A 21,526-nucleotide genomic window follows, 5' to 3' on the forward strand; every position below is an offset into this window, starting at 1 on the left:
CCCACAGCCCAGTGCCCTAGCTGGAAGACACAATCACAGCTCTCACACAGGCAATCACTAGGCAACCACACTGCCTTCTCTTTGAACTGAAAAGTACAACTATTCCTTAGCTCTTCTCAGCACACTGGCTGACAGCCTCATTTACGGACCCCATTCGCCCAGCAAGAGGAAGTAGAGGGGATTTGCAGGCCATTTGATTCCGATGAGACAGAGCAGGGCCTTCAGAGGGGTAGAATTTCCTCCGAACACATTCAGAACATGCAAGGGCTGGCTTCCATTCGTCTTTAATCATGTTTGAATCAGCCTAACTATCAAGACATATAACTGCAAGGAGCTTCAACATGGATAGAAGTATCTGTGAACAGGGGAGCTGCGGGAATCCCTGCACTTACGCTGCGTGTAAGACCTACGCAGCCCGTCATGTTTCCCTTGGCTTATGGAGAGGTAGATCAGCAGCAGAAAGGTAGAGAGGACACTCTTCAACAGAGTCACAGAGGATACACAGCTTGTCCAAAAAGGCCACCAGCATCTTCTTCCAAGACATCTCAGGGTCCAGCAAGAGGCAAGCCCGACAGATAACTGGATAGGTTTTCTAGAAAGCGGTCCATTTCATAGAACCTGCTGAACAGGACAGGACGCCCTTCTAACAGACCTCTGCACACACAAGAGCACTGTCCATCTCATCCTTTGAGGGTAATTAAAACACAATGAGGACATTAAAGGGACCAGCAGCACAGTCCGGGCCCTGTAAACACAGAACCCACGTCACGCGTCCTTCCTGCGGTCTGGGCGGCCGATGTCCCTTGTTTCACTCAGCGCCAGGCGCTTCTGGCTAAATTTTTTGATGAGCGTTCCCGGAACCAAAGCGACCAGGGCAATGGCCAAGAGCTTCAAGACGGTCTCCCAAGAGAAGAGGGCATCCAGAGAGGTGAGGGTGGAGAGAATGGAGCCCGTCTGCACGCAGATGAAATTGTAAGGGATCAAACCTGGAAAACGGAAAATGGAGACGGTCATTAAGGGGGCAGGGTGGCCAGGGACTCAGAACATGGAACTAGCTGTCTGTCCAACTCTTAGCCCCTCCCTTTTCTCCCCACACTTCCTGTGCACACTGCCTTGCCCGACAAAAGGCCTTCAGATAGGCCACACAACTATACCTACATCACAATAAGGAAAATGTACTTATCACACATGGGGAAAAGACTCAGTGAGCTGCCCTTTCCCATAGGTGGTTTAGAGAAGAAGGCAAGGTCATTTCTCACATAAAGGTCTTGGCTTTTACATACACAAACTGCTGAAGTCTGCATACCTGCTTAAGGTGAGACCCACGAGCCAAACAGGAGAAAGGATCCTGACAACATGGCATTTTCAGTGTGCATTGAAATGTTCCAATACCCAGAAAACAAAACAAGTTTCTTCCAAGTACAACTTTGTACGCTCAGCACTCTGAGAATTCAGTGCAGCACTGAACTCCAAAGGCTGGTAGCCAAATAGCATATGGCATAACAGTTCCTTAGAGTCAGGCTTGGTGACACATGCTTACAATTTCAGTAAAAGGTTGCTGAGGCAGGAGAATAGCAACAGATTCAAGGCCAGCCTGGACAACATGCTCAAAAATAAAAACAACAACCAAGAACCCTGTGAATGTTTAAGAAACAAAAAGATGGCCGGGCGGTGGTGGCGCACGCTTTTAATCCCAGCACTTGGGAGGCAGAGGCAGGCGGATTTCTGAGTTCGAGGCCAGCCTGGTCTACAAAGTGAGTTCCAGGACAGCCAGAACTATACAGAGAAACCCTGTCTCGAAAAACAAAAAACAAACAAACAAACAAACAAACGAAACAAAAAGATGTGTGTCAGGCAAGAAAGAGCACGCCTTTAGTACAGCACTCCACTCGGGAGGTGGAGGCAGGTAGATCTCTGTGAGTTCCAAGGTACCCTGGTCTACAGAGTGAGTTGAGTGCCAGTGAGCTCCACAGTGAGACCCTGTCTCAAAGAGAAATCGAAATCTAAAGTGGTGGGTGCCTATGGTCCTGGCACCTGGAAGACTGAGGCACAAAGACTGAAAGCCGGAGGCCAGGCTACTACGCAATATTGTAGACCAAAAAATTAATAAGTCAAAATACATTCTTAGGCCTCGGCCTCTGAGACCTGGCTCCTTGCTTCCCCAGTGTATCAGAGGCATCTTCCCTGCCCCACCCTGAGCTTCTGGTTGGCTGGAAGCCTGCTAACCCGTTCCTCTACTGTAGCGAAGAGGTGTATGGGAAATAATGGCCAGAGCACTCAAGGTCACACAGCTTGGTCCTCAGGAAGGAATTCTGTCTCCAGAGTCTTTAACAGCAAGCTGTTAAGCCCCATTAGCTGAGGTGTTGAGGTACTCAGGAAGCTGCTTCCATCAGAGCTGTCTGTGGTCAGCCTCCTTCCGCTTCTCTCAGACATCCCTATTAATAAGCCCTGCCCCGCTGCACATTTGTTAACTTGGATATTAAACCCTGAGTGTCATTCCTTCCACTCTAAAAAAAAGTCTGGGCACCTCTGCCAGTGGTTTAAAGAGGGTGGTAATTTACTGCAGTGAGACATTAACACCCGTGATGGGATGTTATCACTTTAACTTGCCGTAAAAGAGGCCCGATGCCCACATGTCAAGAAACACTGCTCCTAACCCTGGCTCTAGTCCGGTTAATTGGTTTCCTGAGGGAAAGTGGCTTGCTAATGGCTGTGCAGTTCTCATAAGGTAGACAGGAGCCTCCCTGATGCTGGGCCTCCCTTAGCAAAGGGGCTGGTGCCAGAAAGGAACTCCCTTGCTCTGAGCCAGCCTTTCAGCCCGCTAGCACTTTTTAGAGCCAAGCCATGTGCTTTACAGAGATGATCCCATCCAACCCCAGTGCCCAACACATGCTGGGCACACAAGAAACACTATGGGCATGGGATAAACAACCCTTTATTGTTCCAAAAGTATTTGTATGGGTTTCCTAATGAAGCCAGAGGAGGTTTGAAATCAGAGAGGCAACCACGTCTAGTTCAGGCTTGAAAATGCTGTTCAAAGGCAAGCACACAGCCCACTGGCAGGTGACAAGGGCAGTGCCATCATGACAACCCTACCCCCACACCCCAGCTTACCGATGAGCACTGAGAAGAAAAACTGCACAATGGGGATGTTCAGAATCGGGGCCGAGAGGTTCAAGAACCAGTTTGGTGTCATGGGGAAGAGTCTGAGGAACAGCAGGAAAAAGAACAGGCTGTTTCTGTTCTCCTCCACCTGCAGAGAGAGAAAGCCCGGCGTCAGGAACAGAACGGGCTCTCCAGCAAGGCCTGAAGCTGGACAGCTCCTTCCCAGCTCCTCTCCTGCTGCACAGGTCCCTCCTACCCGGCCCCCCAGACATGGTGGCTCACACCACCCGGCACTCAGGAATTCAGGGAGGCTGAAGCAGGAGGACTTACATGAGTTTGAGGACAAAATACAAAAACTGGGCTGGGGCCACATCTCAGAAGTAAGGCACTTGCCCTGTCAGCCTAAGGGTCTGCATGTGCTCACCAGTGCCCATGCTCACCAAACAAACAAACAGCCTGAGGCAGAGGCACAAGCCTGGAACCCCAGTACTGGGAGACAGAAGGATCCAGGAGCCCAGCTACTCTAGCCAACTCAGTGTGCTCTAGGCTCAGTAAAAGACTGTCTTCAACAACAAAGTAGACAGTGATTGAGGAAGATATCAGGAGTAAACCTCTGGCTCCACATGTGCTCACACATACACAAGCCTACACACACACACACACACACACACACACACACATGCACACACACACAAGCACATGCATAAAATTAAATAAAGTAATAAATAAAAATATTGTTCCCGGGAACCGAAGCAGTCAGAATTTTAACTCAAAGCCACAGAGCCACAGAGCCACAGAGCAGGTAATGACAAGAACTGAGATTTGGTCACAGGTCTGTGCTTCCTAAAGACATCAAAAGAACCAGCCCTTCCCAGCTCCCAGGTGGGAAGAAGGAGCACTGCGGGAAACTTCAGGTCCACACTGCTCCGGGTGGACCTGATGATCTGCTGATGCTCCGGGATCCAGTGCTCCAGGTGTGCCCCCCACCTTACCTTCTTCTGCAGCAGGGCCACTTTATCAGGAAAGTAGGAGATGACCAGCTGTTTGCCGAAAATACTGGAAAGCAGGTAGCAGCCTGTGGCACCCACGGATGTCAGCACGCAGCACAGCAAAAGTCCCAGCCATGGCCCGAACAAGGCACCAGCCAAAACATTCTGCAAAGAAAGCAGCCTCAGCCGTGGGACACCTAGCAGCTTCCAGGGGGCTTGTCCTGGGTGGGGCCTGTGCCTCTGCTCCTTCTCTTTCAGTGACTTTCACAGCCTCAAACCCAAGGCCCACTCTAAAGAGGTGAATGGAAGCGTATGTGTGTGTGTGTGTGTGTGTGAGCCTCACCTGGGGCTCCTCAGCATTACAAGGTCAGGGCCTAGAGCTCATTGGGCATCAGCAGGCTACAAAGGAGACTGTGCAGACATTATCTGCCTGTGGCGAGGGCTACAGGTACCCTTCAGTCCCTGGGGGCACCAAATGAAAAGAAATGAAGCTCACAAGCTAATATTGCTGTATAGACCATGAATATACCTTCAGCAATCCATGGGAAATGCTTCCCTTGTCATTTGGTTAATAAGATCACTCTGAGCTTTCATTTTGGCCACAGTCCTAACTGACCTTAATTTCACAAAGGTGAAGAAGTTAATTAATACTTCACATATGCAGTTTGGCCAGCAATTATCATCCTGCCTCAAAGCACAGGATCCCGGAGAAAGCACATGGAAAAGCCAAGTGTGCTGGCACACACCTATAACCTCAGCAAGTGGGAGGCTGAGGCAGGAGGATTGCTTTGAATACAAGGCCAGCCTGGGCTGGACAATGAGTTCCAGGCCAGTCTGTGCTACAGAGTGAGACCTCATCTCAAAACATAAACTAGATAGATGGGGCTAAGGTTGCTTTCTGCTGTTGTGGAGGACCAGTGTTTTGTTCCCAGTGCCCACACTGGGTGGCTGACAACTGCTTGTAACTCCAGTTCCAGTGGGATCTGGTGCCATCTTCTTACTCCACAGGCATCCATACATATGTATGTACACAGACGTGCACATAAAGAAAAACAAGTCTTTTAAAAGGCATGAGCAAGTGAATGAATGAATGAATGAATGAGCACAGGTAAGCCAATGAAAGAGGGGGTCTCACTGTGAGGCTGGGGCTTCAGCACACACTAACCATGAGACCTCAGCAGTCCTTGCCAAACCCTGGGTATTGTGCTATCTCTCCCCCATCCTACCTGTGAGAGACAGCCTCACAACCAAGCTTGCACTAAGATGCACCCCAATTCTGGGCATGCAAGCCCTCACCAACCGAGACTATATGGCACCAAGTAGCAGCTGGCTCTTTACCCTGAAGCAGGATCAGCTCAAGGGGGAAGTCAATCCAGAGTCAGCCCTAAGGACTCTGTGCTCAGATAGGTCTAAGCAGAATCTGGGGTAGAAGTAGATACTGGGGAGGAGAGAGAGGCAGGACAGTAGGAAACTTGCAATATCAGTAAGTGCCCAGTGCCCACTTGTGCCCGCCTCTTCACACCCACGTTTCTTCATCCTGCCACTCAGCTAAAGGGGTTTCTAGGGGAGCAGCCACAGTTTACAGAAAAGGAAACCCAGTTGGAGAGAGGGCAGGACACTGACCAGGAAGCTGGAGCCAGGGATGGCAAAGCCCTGCTTGTAGAGGTAGGCACTGCAAAAGAGCAGGAACACATAGGCCTGGTGCTCTTTCCGGTACTCTCGAAGAACTTCAGAGAGCTCCCGCAGCTCTGCCAGATCGGAGGGGAACCACAGCGACCTAGAGTTTGGGAAATCAGGTGGAGGCGTGGGTTCCAGAGAAAGTTAGAAGTGTGTCTTCTTTGCAGAGTTAAGTTTGTAAACAGGTCATCTGGCCACCAGACATAGAACTCAAGATGACAGCTGACCCAAGATAAAACAACAGAGGCAGACAGGAGAGCCCTGGCGTGGGAGCAAGTGCCCTGGGCTGGCACCCTCACTCTGCAGTGTTCCAGTTGTGTGACCTTGGAGTGACCACGGGTCTCAGTTTTCCTTGCCTAAAAAGGGTCTGGTGCTGGATAACCACTACACACCCTCTTTACTTATTTAGGGGTTTTAAGATGGAACCCCACAGCCTCCACCATGCTGAGAGCATCCGCTCCAGCACTGACTTGCATCCTCAGTCTTTTTTTTTAAATCTTGTCTGAAGACACAAGTATATTCATCTCCAGGCAACTGCATATCATCATGAATTGCCGTCCTTTCTAGGAGACCCTCTCCCAAGCAAACACACAACTATTTAGACAGCATGTTGCCCAGATGTACTAGGCAAAAAACAACAATTTCATCACTTTAAAAGAATCCCCGTGGACACGTACCTCCCATCATAATAAATACAGCTTTCTTGATAACATGGCTGGAGGCCAACCCTTTCCGAGAGCCTCCCTCTTCACCCTGCGCTAGGCCTGGTACACTGTGGATCCCGTCCAAAGGTCACAGAACAAAGACTACCCTGCCTCTGCCATCTCAACAGTTCTTTGCTCCAGCAGAGATAAACTATGAGCAAGCCCTCTTAGTTCTCATGAGTACCTCTGACATCCACCAAGAGAGCTTTTTCAGCTCCACAAAAAGACAATGGTAACTGAAAAACAACTCGAATGCAGTTAACGCCTCTTGGTAATGCGGCAATGGGCCAGACACACTCTATGCACTTTCAAAGTAATAAGCAGCAGTCGGAAACCCGACTGACAAGCCTTCTGCCTCGCCCAGCTGTCATGGGAAGCAGAGTCAGGCAGGAAGAGGGCAAACTGGATCATAGCCTCGTCACTCCAAGTCCGGGCTGCACCCCTGAAGACTGGCTGCTGTGATAATTGGGTTGAGGAAGGAGAGCCACGGTAAGCCGAAATGGCTGGGGCTGGAAGGCGACCGCGTGTGCAGAGAAGTGCAAGGGCCCCCGAGGCATCACTGCCAACCCTCCGACCTCCTCCCGGGCCACCGCCCGGTGTCCTCCCTCTCACCGGCCTTCGGGCTCCCCGCCCGCCGCCAGCCTCGGCCCCAAGGGCAGCCGCGTGGAGAGCAGGTATAAAGCGAAGGTGCAGCCTCCGAATACGAGGAGCAAGCCGAGCAGCGCGCGCATGCCGCGGCCGGGCCGGAGAGCGCGCTCCCCGCGTGGCAACGCAGAGCCCTCCCCGTGCGCCGACTGGGCGGGCGGAGCGTGTTCTTGGACGGGCAGGGCGTGGCCCTCGCAAAGCCCCGCCCTCGGCCCGCTGCAGACCCGGCCCCCGCCAGGGACTGATTGCTCTAGTCTAAAGTGCTCCTGCTGGCTCTACACTGAACACCTCCAACGCCGCCTTCCCTGTGACAGAGCTGGGAGATCTAGGGCTGAGTCGTGAACCTGCCACAGCCTAGCTTGCAGCATGGCGGTCAGTCTTGTCTACAGTCAATCACACAAAGCAAATGAAGCCAACAAATGTGAGACTGACACCGATGGTTGTGGAGAGAAGGTAATGACCACCGCAGAAATATACAGACATGCCTTCCATTCAGTACCTGAAGTGTGCTCATTATCCCGATCCTCATAAACACATTTCAGTGTGCCTCAACGGATGAAAAAGCTTACTGCCATAACTCTTGTCTAGGAGCTAGCGTGCACACACTAGCTGTAACACACATCTGAGTCTTAGAAAGAGTCTGTGGTGCTAGACATGGTGTTCACGTGACTGACCCCAGCACATGAAGAGAAGAAGGAAGGCCCAGGGTTCAGTCATCTTTAAATACTAATCAAAAATTCAGAAAGGGACAGGGTAGCCGGGTAGTGAGAATAACTTCTCTCAGAAAGAAAACCCAGATTCAAAACTCCAAAACTAGTGTGGTCCTTGCACTGTGTGGAGTCTGAAAGAGGTGAGCACTGTGTTTACTCTCTAGGATGAGCAAGCAGAGGGGCAAGTGAGATGGCCCTAAGTAAGGCAACCTTCAGGGAAGCCCAAGGTTTGGGAGAAATGAATGGCTATCGGCCACTTGGAGAGTACTAGAAGATAGTTTGGGAAAGGGGCCCCAGGAAACTGTGGGGAGATGAGCCTGGCAGCATTCAGTAAGAAGCATTCTGCTAGCCCGACATCCTGTTGTGTGTTTGAAGTCCCAGCACATGGAACACAGAAGACTGAAGACAGCCTGGGGTTACAGTGACAAACTGTCTTCAAAAAACAGGGAGGAGAGCTGGGCGTGGTGGCACACGCCTTTAATCCCAGCACTCGGGAGGCAGAGGCAGGCAGATTTCTGAGTTCGAGGCCAGCCTGGTCTACAAAGTGAGTGCCAGGACAGCCAGGGCTACACAGAGAAACCCTGTCTTGAAAAACAAAACAAAACAAACAAACAAACAAAAAACCAGGGAGGAGGAGAAAATGAGGGACAGTGTCCGTTCTCCTTTGAGAATGTCAGAGCAAGTGGTTAGAGTAGGCTCCAAGTTAACAGTAAATACCTCAGGTTGTGGGGAGAGACGGAAAGGACCATGGCAGTGGGAACAGGGCAAGAGGGACAGGCTGCACAGTGGAGACGAGAAGTGACAGCACATAGGACCGACCCATTGGGTGAGTTCTTCAGAGTCAAAAGGCATGAAGCACTTTAGAGCACTTCTTTGGTTCAAACAGGGAGCATGCGTCAAAATTTGATAGTACAAAGACCTAGCAAGTTGACATCCAAGAACTGAACCCACAAATATGCTTGGCCTTGTTTTAATATCAAGGGACTGGGAGGAACCCAGATGCCGATCATCTCAGGACTCAGAGGTTAAGGGGCAGTTTTACATATTCTGAGCTGGTATCGTGCCGTGGTTTGAGTAGAAGGGCCCCCATAGACCGGAACTAAGATTCAGTTATGGCACGGAGAGCAGGGAGACTAAGAGTCAAACAAGTTTCAGAATTAGGAATGTACTGTGAGAGCCGGGAAGAAGGGGTGGGGTGGCGGATAGTGCACGCCTTCAATCTCATCACTCAGGAGGCAGAGGCAGGCAGATCTCTGATTTCAATGCCAGACTGGTCTACAGAGTGAGTTCCAGGACAGTCAGGGCCACAAGAGAAACCTGTCTCAAAAAACCAAAACAGAACAGAACAGAACGGAACAAGCAGGATATACTATGAGTTGTTATGAGAAGGATAAGGGGTATGTTTTACCTTTTAACAATACTGAAGTCAAGGCAGGCAAGGCATAGTGGCAACTTGAGAGCCTAGGCAGGTGGTTCACAAAATCAAGGCCAGCCTGGGACAAAACACATTGAGACCCTGTCTTAGTTACTGGTCTATTGCTGTGACAAGATACTATGACCAAGGCAACTTTAAAAATCATTTAACTGGGAGCTTGCTTACATTTTCAGAGGGGTAAGTCATAGTCATCACAGTGGGAAGTGTGGTAGCAGACAGACAGGCTTGGTAAGGGAGCAATAGCTGAGAACGCACATCTATCCAGAAGTCGGAGGCAGAGAAGAGAGACTGGACCTGGCATAGGCTTTTGAAACATCCAAGCCCACGCCCAGCAATACACCTCTTCCAAGGCTACACCTCTGAATACTTCCTAATCAGTTTCACCTACTGGGTACCAAAATTCAAATATATGAGACTATGGGGGCCATTCCTAGTCCAGCTATTATAAACCCCTGTCTCAAAACAAAAATAAAACCAAGTATTTACACTGAGCAGAGAAGGTAGCTTAGCTGGTAAAATGCTCACCTTACATGCACAAAGCCCTGTGTCTTAGTTAGGGTTTTACTGCTGTGAACAGACACCATGACCAAGGCAAGTCTTATAAAAAACAACATTTAATTGGGGCTGGCTTACAGGTTCAGAGGTTCAGTCCAGTATCATCAAGGTGGGAGCATGGCAGTATCCAGGCAGGCATGGCACAGGAGGAGCTGAGAGTTCTATGTCTTCATCCAAAGGCTGCTAGTGGAAGACTGACTTGCAGGCAACTAGGGTGAGGATCTTATGCCCACACCCACAGTGACACACCCATTCTAACCAGGTCACACCTATTCCAACAAGGCCACACCTTCAGATGGTGCCACTCCCTGGTCCAAGGATATACAAATCATCACACCCTGGTTTCTGTCCCAGGGCATAGTTGCAAACACCCACCTGCTTACTTAGGAGGTTGAGGCAGAAAGGTCAGAAGTCCAAGGTCACCCTTGGTTACATATTGAGTTTGAGACCAGCCTGGGATAGATGAGATACTGGAGAGAAAAGAGGGATAGAAAAGAATGGGGGAAATAAATTATTTGATGTTCTTGTATCAAAATAACAAGACGAGGTTTCCACCACAAAATTACACACTATTGGTGAAGTTGGGTAGTGAACACATAGAGGTGAATTTTACATCCTTTTCGCTGTTTCTGTATATATTTGTATATATTTCTACTAAGAAAGTGGGGGAATGTCTCTCCCCTTCATTGCATCATTCACCCTGCACACACACACCCCTCTACGATCCTCACCTCTTCCAGATTTCTGTCTCTCCAGCCCTTCAGTTCCTTAACCCTCACCTCCTGAGCCATCCCAGGCTGGCAGCACATCAACCACAGGCTATCTATCTACATCAGCCTCCCTTGCAGCTCTCCCCTTACAGCACATGCTCACACAGTGTTGCAGAGCTGACCAGGACTTGTACTGAACTCAAACCTGAGTGCTCCAACTCCAGAGGATGTGACACCACACACGTATTTAAAAGTCAAGAAAAACAGCATTGTTTATAAAAAACCACAAGGCGGACATCTCAGGAGGAAGAATGACACCAAAGTTCCTGCTAGTCTCCACATGCACACATATGCACCACAGGTACACATGCATCCACAAACACCTACACACACCTATGTACATACGTGCAAAAGGTATATAATCTCAGGCCCACCCTGAGAGGTGGGGTAAGGTTTTACACATCTACTTTCCGCCATGACAATAAATGCTTTAAAACAATGGACTGCCTCTTTTCATCTAGAGATCTGCTGAGAGAGAGGTCTTAGGATATAACCTAATAATGTACATTAAAAGAAAATAACAGTTTAAGGAGAGAAGAAATAAGTAGTCCTGTTTCGTGCTCACAGTTCTAGGGAGGAGCCCATTCCAGTGTCAGATAGGCCCCACTGTCTTGGACCTCTAGCTGAGTAGCCATTGATGATGGAGCACACATGGAGTGTGACTGCTTATGTCATGAGCCATGTAGCTAAGACAGGAAGCTCCTCCTAGAGGTGAGTCCCGCGATGACCTGAGGACCTCTCTGCAGTCCCCGCTTCCTGCAGGTTCTGCTACCCCCCAAGAGTACTTGAGCATCAGTGGAAGAAGGAAGCATTCAAAGAACATGAAGGAGAAAGATGTGCTGTGACTGGAAATGAGGTCTGAGCAGACTTATGCAGAAGGGATGTAAGCGCAAAGATCTGAATGGTGGGGAGCAGAGAACTGAAGGAGCTAAGGGTATGATCAATTTTAGCTGTGTCATAGACTTGGAACTCAGAAATACAAAGACAAAGGAGGAGAGGCAAAGACATCAATGGCTCCCTAAGTTCCCGGATGCCAGGCATGGTGGCCCGTGCGATAAGGTTGTTGACCTGCGTTTGCTCTCTGCCACTGGGCTCGGCTTCCTGGGGAGACAGACCCAGGGGAGTTTGACTCCGCTTTTCCCACGAGAGTGTTGGGCCATAAGGAAGCCCCAGGACACAGCTTAGGGTGGGAAAGCACAGTCTGAGGTGTGGAGAGGCCAGAGCTGACTGGGCTCTGCCAGACTGTGAAGAGGCTGGGGCCGTGGAGTCCCCAGACTCTTGGATGGACACCCAAGCACTGCTGGGAGTCCCAGAAGAGCTGAGAATGGAGTGGGGGCCCATGAGCTGAATCTAGCCTGTGGCTGGTGGTGGGGTGGGGGAAAGGAGCTCCAGCTAGTTCCATGGGGAGAGTCCTTGGTTTGATGCGCAGCAGGCTTGATGGTGATTGTGGCTGGGAGCACAGAGAGGCCTTCTATGGGAGACTAGACATCGTCTCTGTAGGCAAAGGCCTTCTCCGTGGCTCCCCCAGCAGATCTCCTCTAGATGAAAAGAGGCAGTCCATTGTTTTAAGGCATTTATTGTCATGGTGGAAAGTGGATGTGTAAAACCATACCCCACTTCTCAGGGAGAGTCTGAGATTATATACCTTTTGTGGACAAGAATGTCTAGGAAGGGAATCTTATTGGCCAAGCCTTCGGACCTCTAGGTAACTCAGCATGGAGATCTCTGTCTTGAGCCTATGTGATCACAGGTCATGTCTCTTTTCCTATTGTCTTGGTCTGAGATGATAGGGACACCTTGTGTACATGTGACAGGGCTTGAGACATTGCCATTACGGGACTGATGGCCACAAATCTATGGGGGACTGTAGCTATGTGACAGGGGCCCGGTGCTCTTATCATCCCGTTAGGGTCTCTGGGGCTTCAAAGCCTTCAGGTCAACTGAGGACCAGGTTACCTCTCACTGTCCACTGCCCCACACCACACCTCACCACACCTATATAATCCCAGGACCAGGGAGGCTGAGGTAAGAAGATCCTGAGTTCAAACCTAGCCGGAGCTTCATAGCAAAACCCTGATTCAGGAAAACAAATGTTTTCAAGGAAGGGAAAGGTTTGGAGAAGAGAGTTGCCACCCCTCTGACTGGCTTCACCTGCCCATCACCATTACCTGGAAGTCACTGAAACGTGTTCCTACTGCACAACAGACTTGCATTCTTATTCATTCATGCTCCCATTCATTCCATAGCAGCTACTTTTATAGTACTGTGCTGAAAACCCAGGGGCCCAAGGAGTTTGTGATTTGACAAAACTTCCCACTCTTGGCATTTGCACACTGTTATTTTGACCCTCTGGGGACAAGGGAAAGAGGATAAAAAGTGGCTATGCTAATATAGGACCAATAAAAATCAAAGTCCCTCACCACATTCACTGAAGGGCTCAAAGAAAGCGGAGGAATATGGCAGGGTGCTCCTTGTGAGAAGGTGTGGCACAGATCCTTCCTCCACCCAGAGGGACTCTCACTATAGAAGAAAGCCAGGAAGAAGTGGACTACCAGGATGCCTGGCCTTGGGTGTCAACTTGACTATATCTGGGGTTAACTAAAACCCAAATGGCTGGGCACACTTGTGAGAAATTTTTTTCTCAGTTAAATAATTTGAAGTGTTCCCACTTTGAATCTGGATCTTTGAAGTGGAAAGATTCACCTTTAAACTGGGCCACACCTTCTTGCCCAGCCTATATAAAAGACATGGAAGAAGGCAGCTTGCTCTCTTTCCATGCTTGCTCTGGGCGACAAGCACATACCTTCACTGGTATTACAGTCTACTGGACTCTCTGCTGGTAGACAGCCATCATTGGAATAGCAGAACCACAGTCTGTATGTTATTCTAATAAATCTCATTTATGCATATATATATGAGTCCACTGTAGCTGTCTTCAGACACACCAGAAGAGAGCATCAGATCCTATTGCAGATGGTTGTGAGCCACCATGTAGTTGCTGGATATTGAACTCAGGACCTCTGGAAGAACAGTCAGTGCTCTTAACCACTAAGCCTTCTGTCCAGCCCCAGAAATGATCTTGATTATATTTATGGAGACCTGCCCATTGTAGGTGGCACCATTCCCTAGTCAGGGAATCTGAATTGTGTAAGAGTTGGGAAACTGGTCCAGTGAGATGGCTCAGGTGGTAAACATATTTGCCTCTAAGCCTAATGCCCAGATACCTGGGACCCACACATTGGAAGGAGAGAACTGACTCCCACAAGTTCCCTTTGGAACTCCACATGTGCACTGTGTGTGACATGTGTACATATGTGTACAGATACAAACACACGCTATAAATTAACAAAGTGTAACAATTTTTAAATGTGTCAGGAAACTGAGCTAAATACTCGCAAGCATGCGTTCATCACCCTGCTTCCTGACTGTGGCAGCGATAGGACCAGCTGCTTTTACGATGCTGCTACCCTGACTCCCTGTCTCGGTGGACTGTATACCCTGAAATGCGAGCTAAAATAAACCCTTTCTCCCTCACGTTGTTTTTATCAGAGCATTTTATCATAGCAACGGGAAAAGAAACTAAGACAGTGTGGATTTCAACCCATTTGCTCACAGTATTCATTTCTTTACAACAGCTGGGGCAGTTCAATGTAGAGAAGGGCCCTGGGCCTGTGACACCTTCCTGAGGGGTGGGGGGCACTCACCTCCACACACCAGGCATCTGGACCCTCTAACTGTTCTACTTTCATTTTGCCCTCTGTCCCTGGCCCTCTGTGACCCCTTAATCTGTTTGCCACTGTTATTCAAAAATGTTTGAAGTCACATCTGCCTCCAGGGAGGCCAGGAAAGACTTCTCAGAGTTTCCATGCCCCAAGAGCCGGCCATGCTCTGAATCTGAGCCCCACAAGTTTGAGCAACAAGTCTAAATATTAACATTAATCCCTCTAACAGGCAGGACTGTGCACAGTTTTTTATTTTACATCTATACACCTTAAGGAATTTCCTGGAATAAGTATAGATTACACCAATAGGAAGGAAAGAAAACTTTCATTTGTTTGTTTTTGTTTTGAAGACAGGGTTTCTCTGTGTAGCCCTGGCTGTCCCGGAACTTGCGCTATAGACCAGGCTGTCCTCGAACTCACAGAGATCTGCCTGCCTCTCCTCTCAAGTGCTGGGGTTAAAGTTGTGCTCCATCACTGCCCAGCTTTTGTTTTTGTTTTTTAAGAAAACAGTCTTAAGGACTACTTTTAAAAAATGTCTGAAGCTGAGAGCAGGGCTCAGTGCACTTAGCATGCTCAATCCCAGAGCAGAAAAACAACCTTGTAATTAACACTTTCGCAACTTGAGTGAAAGCAGGCCAGTTTCCTTCCAGCCTTTTCTCTGCCCAGTCCACATGCTGCAATGCTAACCCTGTTTTTTTTCTTTCTTCCACTTAGCTGCACAGGCCTCAGGGCTATGAGCCCAGCCCAATACCTCTGGCCATCAGCATCACTTCAGAAGAGTCTGGACTAAGCCAGAGCCTTCTTGCCGCCCCAAGGCAAACAGTCCAGGAGGAAAGCTGGTGTTGAAAAAGAGAGATTGTGTGTCTTTACGTAAGAGCTAAACCCTATCAAAAGAAAAGCATGTTCACAGTAGTCCACCCAAGGGACCCAAGGGATTTCCAAACCCTTCACAGCCTGGCCCTCCCCACCCACAGTCCCTGTGAGGTAGTCCGGTTCATTCTCCATTCGGTTCCTGCCGAGATGGCAGAGGATTGGGCACAGGGAACACTTAGATGTTTGCCCCACGGCCCTGAGGGTGTGGTATGACAGGCAGCAGATTCGACAGTGGGGAACAAGTGGGGCCTCGGGACGCAGCCAGACAAAGTGCTTTGCTGTAGGGAGCTGGGCTATTTCTGTCTTGCCCTAGTTAGGGCCCCCCCTCCCAGTGCTGTTTCATAATCGCAGGTCCTTTGACATTTTTGTGACGCGACATCCTTGGAACACAGCCGAAAATAACCTTGGTTTTCTTCCCCATGCTTTGGAAGCCTTCAGGACGCTGTAGGGTGAGGCACTGAAAGTCTGTAGCTGTAGAGATCTTGATGTCACCACTGCCCACAGGTCTTAACAGCAGCTACATCTGCTGCTGAGAGCACAGAATAGGTTGGAAGGATGTCTCAACATTCTCCATAAGGATGAGATCATACCGACACAAGTGAGGCCTGGGGAAACCAAAGACCCTCGTCAGTGAGCTAACACAAAATCCCCCAGTCTAGTCAGGCAAGCCTCATCACCTCCTTACAGTATGGACTTGTAGAGCAGCGGTTTCTAGTGCAACAGGCTAGTGTGGTGGTTTGAATAAGCTCAGCCCGAAGGGAACAGCACTATTAGAAGGTGTGGCCTTGTTGTGTAAGCAGGCTTTGAGAGCCTAGGCTCAAGCTCCACCCAGTTCAAATCACTCTCAGCACTGGAGTAGTCTTCCATAGTCCTACTGGGATGGCCCATTAAGCTCCAGTTAAAGCAATCCACTATTCCCCAAATCCACATTCCTACAAACAAAAGCATGGTCAGGCCTATCACAGCAACACCTCAGTCCCTGGTACCAACCTCTGTCTTAGTTAGGGTTTCACTGCTGTGAAGAGACACCATGACTAAGGCAACTCTTATAAAGGACAACATTTCATTACAGTTTCAGAGGTTCAGAGGTTCAGTCCATTATAATGACAGGAAGCATGGTAGCATTCAGGTAGACATGGTGCTGGAGGAGCTGAGAGTTCTACATCTTGATCTTAAGGTAGCCAAGAGGAGACGCTGTCTTCCTCAGGTACTTAGGAGGAGGCTCTCTTCTGCACTCAGTGGAACTTAAGCATAGGACCTCAAAGCCCATCCCCCACAGTGACACACTTCCTCACAACTCAAATAGAGCCACTTCCTGTGGGCCAAGCATATTCAAACCACCACAGCTAGGGAAGGCAGTCATACGCAGGAAAGTAGGGTGTGAAACTCCACTCAACTCTACTCCTTTGTGAAAGATTTATCTTATTTTATGTGTAGGAGTGTTGTGCCTGCTGTGTGTATGTGGACCACCTGTATGCCTGGCACCTGTGCAGGTCACATCAGAGCATCAGGTTCCTCTCCATCTGGGGTTTCGAGATGGGTGTAAGGCACCATGTGGGCGCTAGGAATCTAACCCAGGTTCTCTGCTCCATTTGATCCTCCACCTGTGCTTTGCAAGTGCTGAGGTTGTAAATCACTACACTCTGGTTCTTCCTTGTTTTGTTTTTGAAATGGGGTCTGGATAAGTTTCCCAGGTTTGTCTTGAACTCATGTATCCTCTTGAGTTCTTAAACTTTTGATCCTCCCTCTCAGCCTCCAGACCAGCTAGAAATACAGGTTGGTACTAGGACCAACAATAAATAAATAAGCAATCAATTAATTAAAACAAGGACCTGTTTTAAGACACAATGAAAACCTTCTTAAAGATTCTTGTATTACTAAATATTTTTGCAGTACCTTAAATTTTTTTAAAGATTTATTTATTTATTTATTATTTTATGTATATGAGTATACTGTAGCTGTACAGATGGCTGTGAGTCTTCATGTGGTTGTTGGGAATTGAATTTTTAGGACCTCCACTCACTCTGGTCAACTCTGCTTGCTCAGTCCCTGGTCACTCCAGCCTAAAGATTTATTTATTATTATACATAAGTACACTGTAGCTGACACACCAGAAGAGAGCGTCAAATCTAATTACGGGTGGTTGTGATCCACCATGTGGTTGCTGGGATTTGAACTCAGGACCTTTGGAAGAGCAGTCAGTGCTTGTACCCGCTGAGCATCTTGCGCCAGCCCTCCTAAATTTTTAAGTAAAAGAAATTCATCACTTTGAAGGCTGAGGCAGGAGAATTGTCACAGGTTTGAGACCAGTCTGGACTACATTATAAGACTGTCTCAGAAAGAGCAAAAAGGGAGCTAGAGAAGGAAGGGAGGGAGGCAACAGGAGCTTGTCAGACCTGAGTGTGGCTTGTGGCTCACCTGTCTGGATGGGCCAGAGACCTCAGCTTCATCTGCAGGACCCTGAGCTTGTACTTTGGGCCCACTACAGACCCTGTGGAGAACAACAAGGAAATCTCTGCCACTTTATCCAGATCTAGATTAAATCTTGCGAGGAGACTCACTTGATGGTATTTCTCAAATGCAGATGGCTCACTGGAAAAAAAGAAATGGCATTTTAAGATGAATATACAGAATAGAAGTCATATATATATATATATATATATATATTCATTTAAATTAATACAATATAAATCACTAATGAGAGAAAGCAGCTTCCAGCCTCCAAGTCTGGTTCATTTGCATACCCAGGCTGACTTTCCTGAGCCCCTGACTTTAGGGACTGCCTAAATGAAGCTACTGGCCTCCAAAGTGGCCCTGGGGACATGTGCTACTATGCTGTCGACTGCATTCAGGATGGTATCTGTGTCTCTGGGCATAGCCACGGTTGCTATGGGGTCCCAGCTCTCCATGTGGTAGGGTTTATATGCAGCAGTTCAGAGATGAAACCAGCTCAGAGTTCTTAGGGCCCTGCCACACCCCATGAAGTCTTAGATGAGGTTCCAGTGAGGAGCAAACACCCGTGGAACACCCTAGTCCCAATCTGAGGTCTATGTCTGGAGCCAACCCACTGCCCAGGTGTTTGCTGGTTATCTGTGGCTTCCTTTCCCAGTTTGGCAGAGAAATAAAAGCAGTGCAGAGACTCCCCAGAGAGAGACGCCTGGGCATTGCTGGGGTTTCAGGTTATGGTGCACTGTATGTTGCCAACAAAATTGGGATCATCTAAATTAAGTCCAGCTGCAAATTCAAAATACATGTTTTCACCATTAAAAAAAAAAAAAAGAAAAGAAAAGAAAAGAAATGCCAAAGAATGTGTATTGAAGATGTCAAGGCTCCAACTTGCCCCCATTTCCCGGTACTGGATCAAACTGGGACATCTCCTGGATCAACAGCAGAGGGCTCGCATGAGTGGAACCGTGGAGATCGAACCATTGTTCCTACCATGCCCTGCCTAAGGTCTCCATCTTGAACTTGCTTTTTCTCTTTCTTAAAGTTTAGCTCTTAATAGACAACTATTTTAAATTACATTTATTATTTCTCTTTTTCTCCCACCCCACCTCCTGTGTGTCCAGGTGTGTGCACAGCATGGCACAATGTAGGTCAGAGGACAACTTCTGGAAATAGGTTCTCTCTTTCCACCATGCCAGGTCATCAGGTTGAGCAGCCAGTGGTGCTGCTCACTGAACCAAGGCCTTACTCCTGATCAAAATGTGAAGGGAAGAAGATAAAGCTAATGAGCTCAAGATCAGCTTGGACTATATGAGGCCCTGCCTCAAAACAAACAAGAAGCTATTTCAAAATTCCCATTTAAGGATTTACAGTTGGCTGACATTCACTTAGTAAAAAATAAAAGCTCTCAGATGTACGTAAAGGAGACATGAAAGCGGATGCTGGTGTGAAACCTGACTCTGGTCAGAGCCCTGTCCTGCCCTTCCTGTGTGTGACTGTGTGTGACTGCACAGTGTTCCTGAGATTCCTTGGGTGCTGTGTGTTCTAAAAAGCTGGATTTCAGGTCAGCTCTCCATTCTGGTCCCCTCACCTCAGCCCAAAGCCCATGTACCACCTGAGGCTGCTTCCTCAAGATGTCCTCCCTACTGCTGCCCTTCCAGAAAACACTAGCTCACTCTGGACATAGGGATATCAGATCAGAAACAAATCCATGGGGAACCCTAAAAAACACCACTGCTCTCAAATTTCAGGTGCAGGGGGTGGGGGTTGGGGGATGGGACATCTTAGTGGGAGGAGTGGACCCAGCTATACAGTGATACCAGTGCTTGGTGGACAGAGCTGCCACTCTGGCCACACTGACAACAACTAGGTATGTGGCTCTGGCTAAACCACTTGGCTCTCTAGCCTCAGTTTCTTCATATGTAGAGTTTGTGATATTAGTATCTCACAGTTGGCTAGAAATTCTTTAGGCAATATATGCCACACACTCAATTCGATAACCAAAAACTATTATAAATCCAAGATGCATTTTTTAAAGATACTGTCATAGTTTGCTTCCTCTTGCTGTGGTAGAAATAACCAAAAGCAACTTGGGAGGGAGAGGATTTATTTACCTTACACATCTGATCACAGTCCACCACTGAGGGAACTCGAGGCAAGAACCCAAGCGTAGCAGGAACTGAGGCAGAGGTCTTGGAAGGACACTGCTTACGGCTTGCTCTTCCTAGCTTGCTCAATCCACTTTCTTATGGAACTCAGGACCACTTGCCAGGGGTGGTGTCCTCCAGACTGGGCTGGGCTCTCTCATGTTAATCATTACTGAAGAAATGGCGGCACAGACATGCCTATATGTAATCTGATGGAGGTACTTTCTCAATTGAGGTTCCCTCTCCCCAAATGACCCTGGCCTGTGTCAGGTTGACAGAAACGAACCAGCACAATCACCTTCAGGCTGGGGTGCAGATCCATGACAGTATGAAATGCACACTCTGGTAGGTGTTTGTATGTATTAGGTGTTTGTCTGCACGTCTGTCTGTGTACCACTTGCGTGTGCCTGATGCCCTCGGAGGACAGAGAGGGCACTGGATGATCTGGACCTGTAGTTATGGACGGTTGTGAGCCACCCCATGGGTGCTGAGAACTGAGCCTGGGTCCTCTGGAAGAGCAGCCAGTGCCTTTAACTGCTGAACATCTCTCCAGCCCCTTTTGGATTTTGAGATAGGGCTTACTATATAAGTCCAGCTGGACGTAGACTCCCTGTATAGACCAGGCTAGCCTCACACATGCCTCAAGACTCCTGTCCCTGTCTCCCGAGTGATGTGATTACAGAGCAGTCCGCCAGCGCAGCTAAGCCAGCAGCCCCGTATGGCTTGAACTTAGAGAAGGTGTGGATGGTTTTATTATTAACTGTTTAACTGCTAGAAGTGAAACGAGAAGGAAGAAAAGTGACAAAAAGCAAGAGGGACACAGAGAGAGGACACACAGAAGAGAAAAGAAAGGGTGGTGGGAAGATGGGGAGAGAACTCTGGTACCAATTCCTGGTATCAGTTGCTAAGGAGAAAAGTGTCTGAGCCAGAAAACGCAAGCTCAGAGTCCAACTTACTGATCGATTTTGGATTCTGTGATATTGCCATCTTCGCCTCTCAGTTTGATTGTAATAAACCCTCTTCTTACGCTCTTGTTCCAAGATACAATGTCCACAAAATAATGATACACTGTAAAATATGGAGAGAACCCCATAAGAGAGGCATCCTGGTGCTCCCCAGGAGGTGGGTCTAAAAAGCCAACATCTCCTTTCTTTCCCTCTAGAGTTTCTCTGCAAAGACCTAAGGAAGAATTTCCTTCTGTTTTTAACATAGTTTCTCAGCCCAGGTCCTTCAAACTCATTATGTAGGCAAGAATGACCAGTGTTCAATTCCTAGCAAATACATGAGATTCAGAGCTGTCTCTCACTCTCTGAAGGGATCTAGAACCGTCTTTTGGTATCTGTGGGCACTGAGCACACAGCACACAGACACACATAGAAGCAAAATACCCATCCACATAAAATAGATAATTTCTTGGGTTTTTTTTTTTTTTTTTGATAGAGTTTCTCTATGTAGCCCTGGCTGTCCTCGAACTTGCTGGGTAGACCAGGTTGGCCTTGAATTCATAGAAATCCACCTGCCTCTGCCTCCTGAGTGCTGGGATTAAAGGAGTGCACCACCACTGCCCAGAAAATAAAATAGTTTTTAAGGAACCATTAAAGGAGTCCTAACTTGGGATAAAAACATAATTTCCAAACATTTCTGATACACTTTCCGCCAGTTTTCTCTGCTTTTTCATGCAAAGCAACATACTCACTAATTATTATAAAATCAGAATGATGGTCAACTCTGCAAAACACCAGTGATGCC

At 48.3% G+C, this 21,526-nt stretch overlaps 2 protein-coding genes across 2 annotated transcripts in view; both read right to left on the bottom strand.

Moving 5' to 3' along the window:
- Positions 1–268: 268 nt before the first annotated feature.
- Positions 269–7,258, bottom strand: Tmem41a (transmembrane protein 41A). The gene is made up of 5 exons (XM_021185037.2): positions 7,088–7,258; positions 5,718–5,871; positions 4,098–4,259; positions 3,115–3,253; positions 269–986 (listed from the first exon to the last, which is right to left on the bottom strand). The coding sequence occupies exons 1-5, from the start codon at positions 7,204–7,206 to the stop codon at positions 766–768; spliced, it is 795 nt and encodes a 264-aa protein (XP_021040696.1). The 5' UTR covers positions 7,207–7,258; the 3' UTR covers positions 269–765.
- Positions 7,259–14,368: 7,110 nt separating this feature from the next.
- The window catches only part of Liph (lipase H), a 47,194-nt gene continuing 40,036 nt past the window's right edge, over positions 14,369–21,526 (bottom strand). Inside the window, exons 8-10 of the mRNA XM_021185114.2 lie at positions 20,734–20,845; positions 17,604–17,777; positions 14,369–15,790 (exon numbers count right to left, since the gene is read on the bottom strand). Coding sequence (XP_021040773.2) covers positions 15,703–15,790; positions 17,604–17,777; positions 20,734–20,845 — 374 coding nt within the window. The 3' untranslated portion in view covers positions 14,369–15,702. The remainder of the gene's footprint in view (positions 15,791–17,603; positions 17,778–20,733; positions 20,846–21,526) is intronic.

This window comes from Mus caroli, unplaced genomic scaffold (genome assembly GCF_978045245.1).
Source record: "Mus caroli unplaced genomic scaffold, Mus_caroli_1 scaffold_17, whole genome shotgun sequence".
In the NCBI taxonomy this organism is placed as follows: Eukaryota; Metazoa; Chordata; class Mammalia; order Rodentia; family Muridae; genus Mus; species Mus caroli.

What these genes read in the sequence shown, in the direction of transcription:
- Tmem41a (XM_021185037.2), bottom strand. Translation starts at nt 7,206, where the DNA reads ATGCGCGCGCTGCTCGGCTTGCTCCTCGTATTCGGAGGCTGCACCTTC. An exon ending in TCCCTGGCTCCAGCTTCCTG is followed by an intron (nt 4,260 to 5,717) that starts GTCAGTGTCCTG and finishes CTTTCTTTGCAG; the next exon opens with AATGTTTTGGCTGGTGCCTT. An exon ending in TGGCCCTGCTGCAGAAGAAG is followed by an intron (nt 3,254 to 4,097) that starts GTAAGGTGGGGG and finishes CTCTCTCTGCAG; the next exon opens with GTGGAGGAGAACAGAAACAG.